This window comes from Typopeltis vanoorti, chromosome 7 (genome assembly GCF_054136105.1).
Source record: "Typopeltis vanoorti isolate ZY-2024b chromosome 7, IOZ_Tvanoo_1.0, whole genome shotgun sequence".
Classification (NCBI taxonomy): domain Eukaryota; kingdom Metazoa; phylum Arthropoda; class Arachnida; order Uropygi; family Thelyphonidae; genus Typopeltis; species Typopeltis vanoorti.
In genome coordinates this window covers 110,167,753-110,184,016 of record NC_143555.1, presented here as the reverse complement: position 1 = coordinate 110,184,016, position 16,264 = coordinate 110,167,753, and the positions used below count along the sequence as shown (strand labels likewise).

At 33.8% G+C, this 16,264-nt stretch overlaps 1 protein-coding gene across 1 annotated transcript in view; it reads left to right on the top strand.

Moving 5' to 3' along the window:
* Positions 1–16,264, top strand: part of Ndc1 (Nuclear division cycle 1) — a 152,473-nt gene that overhangs the window by 122,741 nt on the left and 13,468 nt on the right. Inside the window, exons 13-14 of the mRNA XM_090396064.1 lie at positions 1,547–1,661; positions 10,225–10,325. Of these exons, the coding sequence (XP_090252190.1) occupies positions 1,547–1,661; positions 10,225–10,325 (216 nt within the window). The remainder of the gene's footprint in view (positions 1–1,546; positions 1,662–10,224; positions 10,326–16,264) is intronic.

Genomic DNA, 16,264 nt, shown 5'->3' with positions numbered 1-16,264 from the left:
AAAAGGGAAAATATTCTGACAGTCATCAGAAGAAGACAGATGAAATTGTTCGGACATGTGGAGAGGGCTAATGTCATTCCAAAGCAAACACTAGAAGGAATCGTTCCGGGACCAAGGGTTAGGGACCAACCTCAATTAAAATGGACAAATTCCTCCCTTTCTCAACTGACATCACGAACAAGAGACCGAGATGACTGGAGGAGACTAACCAAGACTATCACCTACCAGCCATGAATGACCCAACGGTCCATTTAGGACTACGGGAGAAGAAATATAGTTAATTCCAGTTGCAAGATAGTGGCTGCTGTGTGAGTGTGGTGAAAGGGGAATGAGATAAAACACAGTGGACAGATAGACCTGTAATAAGTTCAAAAGGACTGTCATTGCACTGTGGCATTACTGTTGTCTCATAGCTAATTCCAGTTGCAAGATGGTGGCTGCTGTGTGAGTGTGGTCCAAAACAGGTGTCAGTGAAGTTATTTGTTTTTTGCAAGCAAAAGGGGCTTCACCAAGTGACATTCACCATGAACTAGTTTTCAGTGAATGGTGCAAAGGTGATGTCAAAGAAGCAGGTGTGTTTTTGGTGCAATGAATTTAAAGCAGGATGTGGTGACATTGAAGATTAACATTGAGTGGGCGGGCCTTCATCGAGCAAAACAGAAGACAACATCTTGTACAATAAGAGCATCATTCTTGAAGACTGGAGATTAAAATTGCACAAGTGGTGAACTCGAGTAAATCCACTGTTTACAAAATTGTTCATGATGTTCATGTTGGCTTTCGAAAGGTATGCTCCTGCTGGATGCCCCAACAATTGTCAGAGGAGCACAAGGCAAAATGCATGGGAATGTGTTTGGAAAATTTGTTGCACTACAGTGACAAAGGCAAGGATTTTCTTGCTTGCCTAGTCACAGGAGACGAAATGTGAGTTCATTGTTTGCTCTGGAAAGCAAAGAAGACTCCATGACCTGGAAACATCCACAATCTCCTGTGTGCAAAAATTCAAAACTGTTCCCACTGTCCAAAAAGTCATGGCCACTATATTTTTTGGCTGCTCCCTTTATGATCAGTCATGTCAATTTGCAGTTTTTCATGTACAGTAACATACAGTATTCACTTCTACAGTTGTTGAACTAAAAAAGACCTTGTAATTGGTTCTGGATTTCAGTAGCACTCACCTTTTCATCCATTAAAAATTTGATTACCATGTACTATTTTAAACCCTTCCTTAAACTTGTCAAAGGATCATCTATTGTGTTTGCAATTGTACTTCAGACACTATACACAGTCATTACATTTTTGACTGTCTCTCATATTTAAAAAAAAAATTGTTCTAGTTTCAGATAAATATATCTTTTTTTTTTAATACTATGAACATTATGTACCTCTTTTTTTATTTTATTTTATATTAATCCCACCTTTAAATGTGCTGTAAATCCCACAGTACATATTATAAGAATGCTATCACTCATTGTAAGTACTTCAATGATTTTTGATTTGATTTTACTTACATGATTTTTGATATTTAATTTCTCCCTGATTTTAGTTTTTAAATTATTTGAGACGAAAACGAATTGCATGTTACTTTTTGGATGAAATTCCTGATGCCAGAGCAGCAGATCTTTTCAGCATGTGCCAGCCTGTTATATGGGCAGTTGTAGGTATGAATCTTTTCTGTTTTGATTATATTTTGTAACTCTTAGATTTCAGAGGTTTCTATTTCTGCTTTAAAAAATAAAATAGGGGGGAAAAATTGTTGATTTATCAAAGAAAACTATGATGCTATGAAAACTGAAGAATTTCAACAAAGTGCTGAAAAAATTGCAAGATTATTACGTTATGTACTTGTATACACTACATTAAAATAATTATTCTGACAGCACTAGATTTCAGAGAGCCTTAAATCACACACACACTTCAGTAGCATGTGAGCCCTCCTTTGTCTGTGATCAGACTTTCCATCTGTTTAGATGTATAGGTATCCCTTGCTTAACGTGGTTTTGCTTAATGCAGGATTTGATTAACACGACCAAATTAATTGCGACAATCCTTTGATATATGCGGCAAGAGTTTTGATTAACGCGCCTTTAACCCTGCAGAGCTCGTAGCTGATCTGACAGATACATGCAAAATGTTTAACATAAATATTCTTACACAATTCAGTGTGTGTAGCTTGGAGGTTATGAGTTGCTGTGCATTCATATGTTACGCGTGATATTCCGCACTGTTTTTTTGCTGTCAGTTTGGTTTAACACGTTATATAAAGGTTTGTGATATTGACAGTAAATTGTATCTGAGAGATACCACGACCTCCGATGTCAGTATAGTATGGTTTAGTTGTTTTTTTATAATAATAAATAAACCATCATGTATTACTGAAATAGAGAGCCAATGGCTTATTTACTTGTCCTCTAGGAGATGTGCTTTACATTATGGAAAATACTAAGGAAAGTGATCTGGAACTTACTCCGCCTTTACTACGAGTTGCCCATAAGGTTGCTTATGCTTGCATCTGCCGAAACATTTAGCTTCTATATATTCGGCACGAAACTTTTGTAGTTTCTATATTCGGCTATGAAATAATGTTTGATTCAATATCCACTTAATTTGTACCATCATGTATTATATTTGCAGTGTTTTTCTTTATGTTTTATTGCTTGTTTACTGATGTCTGGAGAGTCATTTTGCTTGTTATCATAGAATTTATGCTGATAAGAAAAAAAATAAAACTGTTCAAACAACTCTTGATGACTTATTTTGATAAAAAAATTGTAGTCAATAATGTAGGTACAAGTATTTATTAAACATTTACTTTGCATTCATTTTTTATCTTTCCTAAAAGAGTACCATATGAAGCGAATTATCAATACAGTAATCAGTCATGGGCAAATTGTAATTTTTATCATTGATTATTAGATTTGATTAACGCGATTTTGATATATGCGGTAACATCGAGGGATACCTATGCTCTCCACCAATCTCTGATAATATGAGACACATATTTCGGATCATTCTTTATCATTGTTAGACATAACAGTATTGCTTGCATCTGATATTTCAATTTTTCCCAAAGGTGTTCTGTTGAGTTGAAATTGGGATTCTGTAGCTCTGCCAAATTTTTCCATATTTTTCTGAAAACACCAATGCCTCTGTAGCACAATGCCATATTTGAACTGCATTTTGAAAGAATTTTATGAAGACTTTTTCAACCAAAAGTGAGTTAAGTCAGTTTCATACTAATGTGTGATGATATTTTCTCCTGGAAACCTTAATGTTTCATCCTGCAAAAAATAAACTGGTTATGAATACATGCAGTTAACTAACATAATACTTGTGGCTTATTGATACCTCTAATGAAACTTGAACTTATTGCTCTGACCGTAATTCCTACCAAAGCAAACCATCTTGCAGTATCATATGCATCATGATGTGGTGCAATATCATATTGATACCATAAAATTACCACAATGTAGGAAGCATTGCATTTTTCAGAGTTATTGCATATCCACTACAACCAGAGTTCCACCTCCATACTAGGATAATCAGCTCTATGCCATTACTTCTATTATTATTAACATTATTATCAGTTGCCTTAGTTGATGTTTGAGTTATGTGCAGCTGCCCTTTCAACAGACACAGAATCATAGAAAATGTGATTCTGTGTCTGTTTATGTAGTATCCTCCTACTCGAATCCTACAGGTTCTTTGAAATTCTGCTTGAAAGCTTCAGAATCAGTGTTAAATATTCACTGAAATTGCCACATATGACACTGACTTGTAGCCCATTCTATACACACTCATCCTCACATACCATGTGAAGATGGATCACACAATCCTCTTAACCAAATGAACAGCTATAACTGTTAACTCCATCAGATATATTTTAACCTTAGCTGTGGTGTTATGTCGATTAATGGTTGAATGTTAGATGTACTGAAGTACTTTCCCCTCGAAATAATAAGTGTCATGTTGTTCTATTAAATGTTAGCTGACTGAGAAAGAATAAAGTGTAGCCTGTCATAAGATTAATTATTGTAACATCTGGAAGGTCGAACTTTTAAGAACTATTTTCAACTTGATTGACTGAACATAAAGAACTGATAAATGAATGTTTGATAATTTATGGATTGTAATTATTCTAAATACTTTAAACTGAGCTAATATATTTATGATATGATTCATCCAATTGAATAGAGAGATATATGTCAGAGAAATACTACTGCTTTATGAATTAACAAGTGTTAACATTAGTCATGATCCTCAAACCTAATTGAGAAGTTAATAATGTTTGAATGTGAATTCTTTTAATATTTAATTGGATAACTTTTTGCAGTTAGTTAAACTTAAATGTATATATATTGTACTTTTTCACATTAAATCTTTTCTTTTGTTGAGTTAAACTTGGTGTTTCCTGATTTTCTTTCATTGCACCGCTCATAAAATTATTCGGACCTTTGCGGAAGCCTTAAATACTATTAATAACCTCGGCCTGAAAACAAAGTGGTAAAATGAGTATAGTTGATGATTGTTTCCTCTATATTGTTTAGACTAATCTGAATATAGCTGGGCACAGTATAATATAAATTTCATTATATTCAGATGAGCACCAATCACCAAGTATCGAATCCTGTCGACTGCACCATTTTGTTGGAACGTCCTACCTAATTGACTGTTCCATTTTTGTTGGTTTATTCATCTTATCTTTACCTCCTTAAATTCCATTTCTCTTCGATAGTTGTTGTTCGATGCTCATCTGAATATAACGAAACTTATATTATTCTGCGCCACCCCTATATTCAGATTAGGCTAAACAATATAGAGGAATCAATCACCAACTATACTTATTTTACCACTTTGTTTTCAGGCCGAGGTTATTAATAGTATTTAAGGCTTCCGCAAAGGTCCGAATAATTTTATGAGCGGTGCAATGAAAGAAAATCAGGCAAACACCAAGTTTAACTCAACAAAAGAAAAGATTTAATGTGGAAAAGTACAATATATATATATACATTTAAGTTTAACTAACTGCAAAAAGTTATCCAATTAAATATTAAAAGAATTCACATTCAAACATTATTAACTTCTCAATTAGGTTTGAGGATCATGACTAATGTTGACACTTGTTAATTGATAAAGCATTAGTATTGATACCATATTATTTCTCTGACATATTTCTATCTATTCAATTGGATGAATCATATCATAAATATATTAGCTCAGTTTAAAGTATTTAGAATAATTACAATCCATAAATTATCAAACATTCATTTATCAGTTCTTTATGTTCAGTCAATCAAGTTGAAAATAGTTCTTAAAAGTTCGACCTTCCAGATGTACAATAATTAATCTTACAACAGGCTACGCTTTATTCTTTCTCAGTCAGCTAACATTTAATAGAACAACATGACACTTATTATTTCGAGGGGAAAGTACTTCAGTACATCTAACATTCGACCATTAATCGACATAACACCACAGCTAAGGTTAAAATATATCTGATGGAGTTAACAGTTATAGCTTCACGGGTTACAGAAAGGACAACTCTTACTGGGTTACTGCTTCTACATATTGAATTCACAAAGGCACATTTGAAATTCTTGTAGACTTTTACTTTATGGCTACACAATTCTAAAGAAATCTTCCACTATAATATCTGAATTATAAACACAGAAATATACACGTCTTGATGCACTAGGTTTCAGTTATCTACTAATTCCTTATTTTCTTCTATGTATTAACTTCGGTTCTGCACTATTCTTCCACAAACCACTTGGAAAATATTGTAGTATCAGAACTCCCATAGAAGTAATTCACGATGCCTATTAATTCCCGGTCCTATCGTAGTCGATTTACGGCATATATCAACCCCCCCCCCCCCCTTCGGTTACACACAACTGGTCTCTATGCTCTCTCTAAGGCTTCTCCTCTCTTTACTTTCGTTTTCCAATCAACTGCGTTCCTTCTTCCCGCCAAAATCTGGTTCTAACCAGTTCAGCTTATATCCACTGGCTTCTCTGTTTATACACAGTAGCTCACGTTCTCAGCATGAGCTAACTAAAATAAACTCTGTTTCTCCTTCAGCAGCCAATCAAATCCAATCAGAAGAATTACATAAAATCACTTTTTACATACAGAAATTCTAAGGATATATCACAATTCATATAATATACATTTAAATTAACATACACACAGTTTCTTATAATAAATTTTACAGAATAAACTAAATAAAATGAATGACATATTTATATAGAGTATTTTCATTATTATTACATATTCTAAGATTAAATAATTAATTAATAACAAACAAAACTCAAAGCATTTATATGAATAATATATTACAAGCAAGAGACTAACAATAAGTAATATTTACAAGTCTTGCTTATGATATGGTGGATTATGTTAAATGTGAATGAAGTATTAAAACATAAAATATCTTCATTCACAAATTAACAAAGGCCTACTCTTTCTCTGAAAAATTTTTCTTTAAAGGAAAATTTTTCACATAAGATTCATTGGAGGAGGAGGAATCAGACTTCTCACCTCCTTTTCGAGTTCTTAAGTAGTACCCAGCTTGAACCAAGCTAGCTTTGTTATCACATTTTATATATTTATTTCTCTCTGCATTTCCTCTAGGATCCTTGCTGTTTCTAACATAAGGAAACATTTGTTCTCTGTGCCTATAGTGATGTAATGTCTTTTCAGGGTAGAAACCTTGTTCTCTGTCACTGATACCTAGTCTCAGTTGTCTCACGTCTTGGTAATCCGTTCTTTTAGTCTTCCCTCTGTGATCACTCATTCCCTTGTATTTCCATTGACTTCCCAAATTTCTAATTCTATTATGTAAGGCAGTTATTGGCAAAATTAACTTTAACTATTAGTTGATTTTCAGTGTCAACATCTGACTTAGGTGTGGATATTTGTTGCTGTGATGGTTCATCAGTATCTAATAGTGTTTCAGTCTGATAAAGCACATCAGAATTTACCTCACCATCCTTTTTAGTTGATTTACTTACAGATGACTTTACTTTAGTAGGCGGTTCCAATCCATTTGGGAAATAAAACGCCTTTGTCTGTCACCTTGTTCCATCATACATATGATTACTATTTCTTCTGATACTTCTTTTCCTGTTCATTAGGGATATTTCTCTCTTAGAAAAATTATAGGAGAATTGATACTTTGCTAAGAAATCCTAATATAATGTGGGAACTTAAGTTTGATGTTGTGGGGATAACAAGCAAATCCTGCCAGACACATAGTCTAAATTCTGGTAGGTAAATCCTTGCGTGAACTTTCTCATAAGCTATGAAGCTTGAATCTGAGAGAGTAGTAATTCTCACAGGTTCTCTCAGTTTGGTAGTGCTCTTCCATAACTTGTTTTTTAAGTCTAAGAAATAGTCCATTCTAATGGTAGTGGCATTGCATCCAGTATCTAATAAGATGCTACACTTAGAGCCTAGGATATCTCCTCTAATTCTCATCAATTGTTCATTTAAATTTGGGGGATTTCTGAATTCTATTATACCTTCTGTGAGGTATGTGTCCAAATTTTGAATCCCATCTGTTATTAGAGTAATTTCTTTTGTTATAGAAACAATTCCTGGCAAGATGTCCAATTTTATTGCAACTATAATATTTGGAAGAATCTCTATGTTCTCTCTCTGGCTGAGGTTGAGGGACAATGGGTATTTGCTGTTTAACAATTTCTAGTCCTTGAATCACCTTATCTAGACTAGCTAAAATGGGTTGATTTAGTTTTTTCACCTCTTGTTTAATTATTTTATTAATTTTATCTGTTGTGGGGGTTTGGTCTTCTTGAGACTTTACAGTAATTGCTGTTAATTGCCTCATTAAGACTATCCATTATTGGTTGTTGTAATTGTTTTACTTCCTGGTGAATTAGGGTTTGTACTTCTGCCATCAGCTTTTTGTTTGAATTGCTCTTTACTTTCAGTTATGTAATTAACATTACTTGGACTTTCTCCAATATTCTTTCCTTTTTCCTTTTCATCTTTATTTTTCTTTTCAATTTCAGATTGGTTCAAGGAACAACCAGTCTTATTTACAACATTCACAAGACCTACACTGGATGAGGGACAAAAGTCTCCAATTATTTGTTCTCTTTTTGTAGGCAGTCTCTCTTAATTCTAATTTTATTGGCAAAACTGTTGGAACACAGCCCAATCTAAATGAGGTTTATCTTCATTAGACACGTTTAAACTGTTGGAAAGAGTTAATATACGATTGTAAAAATCTGTGACACTTTCTTTATCCTTTTGTGTGGCTCTCTGTATTTTCCATAAGTTAGGACCAATACTTCATAATCTAGAGTACTGTGAAATCAAAACATCTTTAAATTTATGATATTCTGACGTTTCTTTAAGAATTGGGGATGAATACAAAAATGTTTTTGCTTTACCAGTCAATTTACTTCTCAGCGATATTAATAATTGAAAGTCAGTCCAATTTGCTGTCTCTCTGAGCTTTTCTACAAAAGAAAAAAAAGATAGTACATCATCTGATTCTTCTCCCGAGAATTCAGGAAAAACCTGTCTTTTTCCGAACTGTAAACCTGTTGGGGGTTTACAGTTCGGAAAAACTCACTATCTTCTATTCTTGTACTGGAAGTAACAGCCATATTAATCTATCAGCTTCAAACTTAAAATCCTATAATGTTAATTCTAAAATAATCTTTTTCTTTGCCTGATTCTGCTTCATAACCTGCCCACTGTGATTCACTTTATTTTTTTTAAAGGTTTTAAGGATTACTTCTTCTTCTACTATCACACAAGAATTCAATTACTTAATTTACACTAGTGAATTCACATCCTGTCGACTGCACCATTTTGTTGGAATGTCCTACCTAACTGACTGTTCTATTTTTGTTGGTTTATTAATCTTATCTTTACCTCCTTAAATACTATTAATAACCTTGGCCTGAAAACAGAGTGGTAAAATAAGTATAGTTGATGATTGATTCCTTTATATTGTTTAGACTAATCTGAATATAGGGTATAATATAAATTTCTTTATATTCAGATGAGCATCAATCAATAACTGTCGAAGAGAAACGGAATTTAAGGAGGTAAAGATAAGATTAATAAACCAACAAAAATGGAACAGTCAGTTAGGTATGACGTTCCAACAATATCAAGTGTGACCTAACCATAATTGTTCAATAATCTGTCTATTCTAATGTCTGAGATAATTGCAAATAGTGTATTTGCAATTATCTTGGCAAAATATTCTTTGTCTCTCTCTACAAATGAACATGCTGATTGCGTCAAGCCAATTAACAGGGTGGTAGTTTTACACTGGCTGGTGAAATTCATCCTCCCACCTAATGACAATCACAGATATCTGTGCCCATCTGGGATTCAAATCCGCAGTTTCTTCTGAAATTGGCCAAATCATCTGTTTTTATTTTAATAGCCATTGTTAGTGATAAAATTAAGCAAACAAAATAAAACTGTGTTTATAATACATAAGCCAAAAATTACTAGTTTCATTGTTGTATAACAACTGATAATGCAGTATACTAATACTATTCTATTGCAAAACTCACCTTTTTATGATTGTTAGCAATCATTTTCTTGTTCATTTTCTCTTTGTGGAACTATAATGGAATTTGAATATTTTTTTCTTATAATGTTAATTAGCCATGTTTAACTTTTAAACTCAGTGATTGTTGGAAACTATTCTGTTATAAGAGAATTTTTTACTATTATTATTATAAATTTATGGCTATCACCTGAAATACTGGGGGAGGGGGACTGGAAAGTTCTGATAAACATCTAGAACAAAAATGATATTAAAGCAACTGATATAACCACAAGAAATAACATGCAATGATATAAGAATATAAAAACATAAGTTCCCTTCATAACTCTGCTACTAGTATGTTCTTTCTTGTGGTTATTTCAGTTGCTTTAATATTTTTGTTCTAGGTGTTTATCAGAACTCCCCCCCCCACCCTCGTACTATTAGAAAATGCACTTTGACTTTGGACTGAATAACTTTTTTGATTTTATTGGATTGCTAAAATCAAATAATTAAATAATTAAAATTAAAAAATATATTAAAAAACATAATTTTTCATCCTTCAAATCTTTAAATAAATGTGTCAAATCATATTATATAAAAGTCTTTTATAACAATTGGTAAATAATTTGAACTTCATTATATTAAACTGCAGAGGTTTTATATGATACTGATTATTTTTATAGCTCTCTCCTATCTTACATCATTATCCTATCAAGAAGACAAATATGGCGTTGTGCAGAGATCTTTAAAAAAAATTCTTACTTCACTTATTGATCTTCAAGTGGTAAGTAAAGTTGATTGCTGATGATTATCACTTTATCATTTTTTTAAAAATTTTTTAATCTGATAAGAATAACGATGTTCTTTGCAGTTCCTTCCTACATACAAAACGCCCATATACACTAAAAGGTGTTTCTTGCATATATTGCATTATTATTATGAACAAGGATCTGGTTAAGGGTTAAAGCTAGAGAACGGACTCTACTTAACAGCTGCCAACTGTACAAATCCCACATCTTTCCATTTTTACAATGCTGTTCGTATGTTTGTGGCAATGCACTGAAACCTGCCTAAAAATTTTCATTGTCATCCAAAAGATAGCAATTTAGCTCATTGGTGATCTTTCCCTCATTCCTGCACTTTCTGTTGAGCCTCTTAAAATGAGCAAGCAGTTTCCTGACTTCACTTTTCACTACAATTGCAAACATGGCAAACCTACTTGTCCTATCATCTTTTATTCCATCTGCCTCTGTTCTCTGTAACAGCCTTCCTCATGAAGTGTCCACAAACAACTATAACCTCCCTTCAACTCAAGAAAAAATGTCAATAAACGTCTTCATTCCAACCTTACCCACACATGGTACCAATGTGCTATAGGTTCTCCTATCTCTCATATATGGGGTCAGTATATTAAAAGAGAAAAAAAAAAAGCATGGAGACCTCCAAGCAATTGTTTAAAGAAGGCAGAAAACTGACTGGATCTTCTCGCCTAATTCAATTATCAGCTTCTTGTGGTGCACGTCATTAGTAGGTATCTACCTGGATACTGAAAGTGTAAGGATGTGCTTCTGGTTTAGGACGAAATTATATTCTTTATTGGCTTAAACCAAAATGAAATGAACACAGAATGATAGAATATCATGCTGCTGTGCTGTGCTGTTGCACAGTCAAACAAGACTCATCTTCAGAGATCCAGGGTGAACAGTGAAAAGTCAGCTACTGCAACAAACTCAAACTCAACATCAGCAGAATGGGCACAATTAGAGAAGTACTGTACGCCCACAGATACGAGACCCTTTGACACTTCTGTGCATGTCAGAAGAAGGAGAAACAATTCCGATAATAGGGTAATGAATCCATCTTGTGGGATGAGTTTATTATTATTACACGTCACAAAATTAACTTTTCTTTTATGAACATTGTAGTTTTTAAAGTGGTAACTATTTTACTTGTATAACATTTGGAAAATTTTACGTATAAAGGACGTGATTTTGCATTTTGGTGACCAATTTGTACATCAACTTATTTCTTTTTCCTCTTCAACATGAATTCACTCTTCTTGACAAGTTTCCAGACTAGGGTCTTGGATCTGTGATCGGACAGTACCATGTTAAGATAATTGGTATTACCAAAACAAAGAAGACAAAAACAGGTGAGATTCTTTCTAAATAACTACAAGTATTACAGTGTTGTATTAAAGCAGTAGTGTTTAGGAAAAGGAAGGAGTAATTATAGTATTCAGCACTAAATACATAGATGATCTGAATGATAGGACTTATAATTACCACATCACTCTATTTATAATATAAATGATTATAAGTAGAGTGATGTGGACAGATATCAATCTGTCCACAATTAAGGAGGTGCCTAAGGATCAAAGCTGTATAACTGAGAGGAGATTTCCACATAGCATTTAATGGAATGCAGAGAACCAACCAGGTCTTCTGACCTAATGTCCAATCCTCATTTTCTCGTGGTGCACCTTGTAAGGTATTTACTTGGATACTGAACAAATGAGAATGGGCTCGCAATTTGGGCTTTAGCTGACCAAATTGTATTCTTATTGGCTTAAACCACAATCATCTAAAATGATGATACAACATGACAGAATTTCATGCCAGCTAAGATGTTGCCTGGTTAAACAACGGCCACCATTGTTTTCACCAGGGAACCTGGGTGAACAGAGAAAAGTCAGCTACCAGAAAAAATCCTGAAACACATCCCAACTCAACATCACCAGAGTTCAAGATCGGTACTATCGACAGACACATGAAGCCTGAATGGCAAAGAAATGGAGCTAACTAAGGAATTGGATAAGTACCAGATCGACATATAGGGATGACTGCAACAAATAAGACAAAAACTGGTGAGATCCTTCTCAGCATTTAATACAATATGTTATATTCAGGCAATGACAATCAAGGAAAAGAAGGAGTAGCTATATTATTCAATACTAAATACAAGGCTAATCTTGAATGGCAAGCGATATCAAGTAGAGTGAATATCAGAATGGGTAACTGGACAATGAGACTTATTTGTGCCTATGGTCCCACAGAAGGTTCTGCTAAGGTAGAAGTGGAAGAATATTTTGAAGCTTTAGAGAAAGCAACTGACACAATGAAAAATGAAAAGTTGTTCCTTGTTGAGGATCTAAATAGCATAGTATGAAATGATTGTCAGACAGAAAAATATTTTGGGAAAATTGAGAATGTATAATGGAGAAAAGAGCAAAGCTAATAATAATGGCAAATACTTGTTGGATTTCTGCTTAGGACATGGACTGGTTATTATTAACACCATGTTCCAACATAAAAATGTGCACAAATTCACATGGAGAGAAGAGGCAAGGAATAAGAAAAGTCTCATTGACAATGTTATTGTTGATAGTGATGTTTTCTCTCTGGTGCAGGACACTAGAGTGTACAGAGGATTTGAAATTGGAAGTGATCACTGTTTAGTCTTGAGCAGGATAAAATTGAATTTCATATTGAAAAGATTAACGTGTAAGAAAGTTTTAAAGCAAATAAAAGTTGAGCAGCTCTCAGGTGTGAACTGTAGACTAAAACACGCAAACATTATTGAAGAAAAAATGAAAGAGTTTGAGAACTGGAATGAGACCTTGGAGATTCAGTAGCAAGCCCTGAAGAAAACATTGATTGATTCAACTAGAGAGGCATGTGGTGAAGGTGTCTGCAAGGATACAAAAATCAGAATTCCATGGTGGATACAGGAAGCTTAAGAGGAAGTGAAGGAAAAGAAGAAAGCATATCAAAAGTTCCTGGCAAATAAGTCAGCTTGTGCTCTTAGAGAATACAGAGACAAATGCAAGAAAGCTAAACACTGTGTAAAAACTAGCTAAACAAAACTCATGGGAAGACTTCATTGAGAGCAGAGAAAATAAATATCAGAAAAATGGCAAGATATTCTGGAGGCTGTTGAAAAAGTTCAGAAATGGAGGAAAGAGTGCTCTTGAATTAGAGATGATAAAGGTGACATGAAAACTGTAGAAAAAATATCCTTGATGTATGGATATATTGTATGGAGTAATTACTTCGAAAAAGATAATGGAGTAATTACTTCGAAAAATTGTTAATCATCTGGAATTCATCCCTCTGCATAGTTCAGAAGGCCTGGACAGAGGGATGAGTTCCAGATGATTGGAGTAGAGCTCTCATAGTACTATGCAGAGGGATGAATTGGTGTTCCTGGTAAGATTTATGCAAGTATAATTGAGAAACGGTTGAGAAGAATTGTGAAAGAAAAGCTTGGTGAGGAACAAGCTGGATTCAAGCTAAATAGAGGCTGTCAGGATCAGATCTTCACTTTATGACAAGTAGTTGAGAAATCATGGAAATATAAGTTGTAAGTCAGCAGTTAGAATTGAAGTTGTAAATCATGGAGTTGTAAGTCAGCAGTTAGAATTGAAGGAAATACATGAAGATGGTATAATATTAAATCTTGTGTCAGACAAGGATGTACATTATCCCCACTGTTATTCATTATCTATATGGATCACATTATGAAGGAAAGTGGTATTTAACCTGATATCAAAATTGGAGATGTTAATCTCAACTCTTTATTTTATGCAGATAATGTTATACTTCTAAATAAATCCGCTACAAGTCTGCAAGGTTCGCTGACTAAATTGAATAACTGTTGTGATAAATTTGGTATGAAGGTCAGCAATAACAAGACAAAGACAATGAAAATAGGCAGAAGCATTGAAAATATCAACTGCATTGTGAATGAAGAACCTGTAGAACAAGTAAAACATTTCAGCTACCTAGGCATGATTTTTAGTGAAGATGGTAAATTAAAAAATTGAATATAGAAGTAGACAACAGAATCAACAAAGTTGGTATGGTAGGAAGTCATCTGAATAAATTTATATGGAATAAGTGAGAAATTAGTCAAAACACTAAATTAGCTGTATACAAGACAGTGTTCAAACCAATTTTAGCTTATGTATCCAAGAGCTGGGTTAGAAATAAATCACTTGACCAAAGACTAGAGACCACAGATATGAGCATCCTGAGAAAGATTAGGGATGTGAACAGATGACATCAATGGCAATATCATATTAAAACTTGAGGATATATCGAAAGTACTTGACATTATTAGCATTCAAAAATGTGTTAGCAGAGCTAATCTCAGGTGGTATGGTCACTTAAACAGAATGAGAGAGGAAAGATTAGCAAATCAAGTGTTCTCTGCCAGGTCATCAGGAAAAAGACTCAGAGGAAGGCCAAGATATAGGTGGATTGATACAGTAATAAGTGCCTTAGAGGACAGAAATATAAACCTGATAATGTTCGAGTCTTGACAGGTAACAGACTGATTTGGAGGAAAATTGTAAATAGGAAGTTAGTATGATGTAAGTTTTTCATGTAGTATTATCATATCCTGTACACCCCTTGAGGGTGTATGTTAGGAATTTGATGATGATATGAACTTATTTAAGTGTCTAATCCTATCGAAAGGTCTACTTTGAAAATTTTTCAAGTTATTAGAGAAAGCAGCCGATAATAAGAAAATAGAAAAGTTGTTGGTCTTTGTTGGAGACCTAAACAGCCGAGTTGGAAAAAAAAATAGGGCATAATTAGAAATTATGGAAAATTGGGAGAAAAGAGTAAACTGGATGATAATGGTAAGTACCCACTGGATTTCTATTTATCATATGTATTGACTGGTCATTAATATTACCACTTTAATCAAACTATGTTCATAAATTCACATTGAGAGAGGGCACACATATACAAGGGGAAAAAACAAACAAACATTCACTTTGTTGTTGTCAGCAGTCTCTTCATGCTTGTTTAGGAAAGATGACACTTTACAAGGTCTTGATACAACATCACTTGGGCTGCACAGGTCTGGTTTCTGTGACAATGCTGATACAGTGGAGAGGGAGTGTTAATGATGATATTGGAATTATTCTGCAGTCCACAAATTCTCAAACCAGATTGAGAATTTGTTGACTGCAGACACCAACCAACAGGAGAAAAGGAGGTAATATTGATTGCAACTTGAAAATTTCAAAAAGGTCATACAAGATTCCAGTAGATGGAACTCTTCATTTTATGGAAGGTTGGGGAGAGAGGATATCCATGGCTGTTGAGAATGATTGCAGTCAAAAAGGGGTGAGAGCTAGATATTTTTCTCTCATTGTGCATGATTGAAATAGATTGTTTTTAAAGGTGGTTGAGTACAGATAACATCAATGAATTCAAGAAAAGGTATGACAACTGGTGATATGTGGCTTTCCTCAATATATATGAGACTCTGACTCCCTGCAGTTTTCTTTTAATAATAATATTATTATATGGATCTGTTCATGCACTATGAAAGGCTTTTAAATTTTTGTCATAAATTTATTTTAGTCTTGAGCAGGATAAAATTGAATTTCATATTGAAAAGAATAACATGTAAGAAAGTTTTAAAGCGAATAAAAGTTGAGCAGCTCTCAGATGTGAACTGTAGACTAAAATACAGAAATATTATTGAAAAGAAAATGAAAGAGTTTGAGAACAGGAATCAAACCTTGGAGATTCAGTGGCAAACTCTGAAGGAAACATTGATTGATTCTGCCAGAGAGGCATGTGGTGAGGTTGTGTGCAAGGATAAAAAAATCAGAACTCCCTGGTGGACACAGGAAGTTAAAGAGGCAGTGAAGGAAAAGAAGAAAGCATATCAAAAGTTCCTGGCAAATAAGTCAGTTTTTAC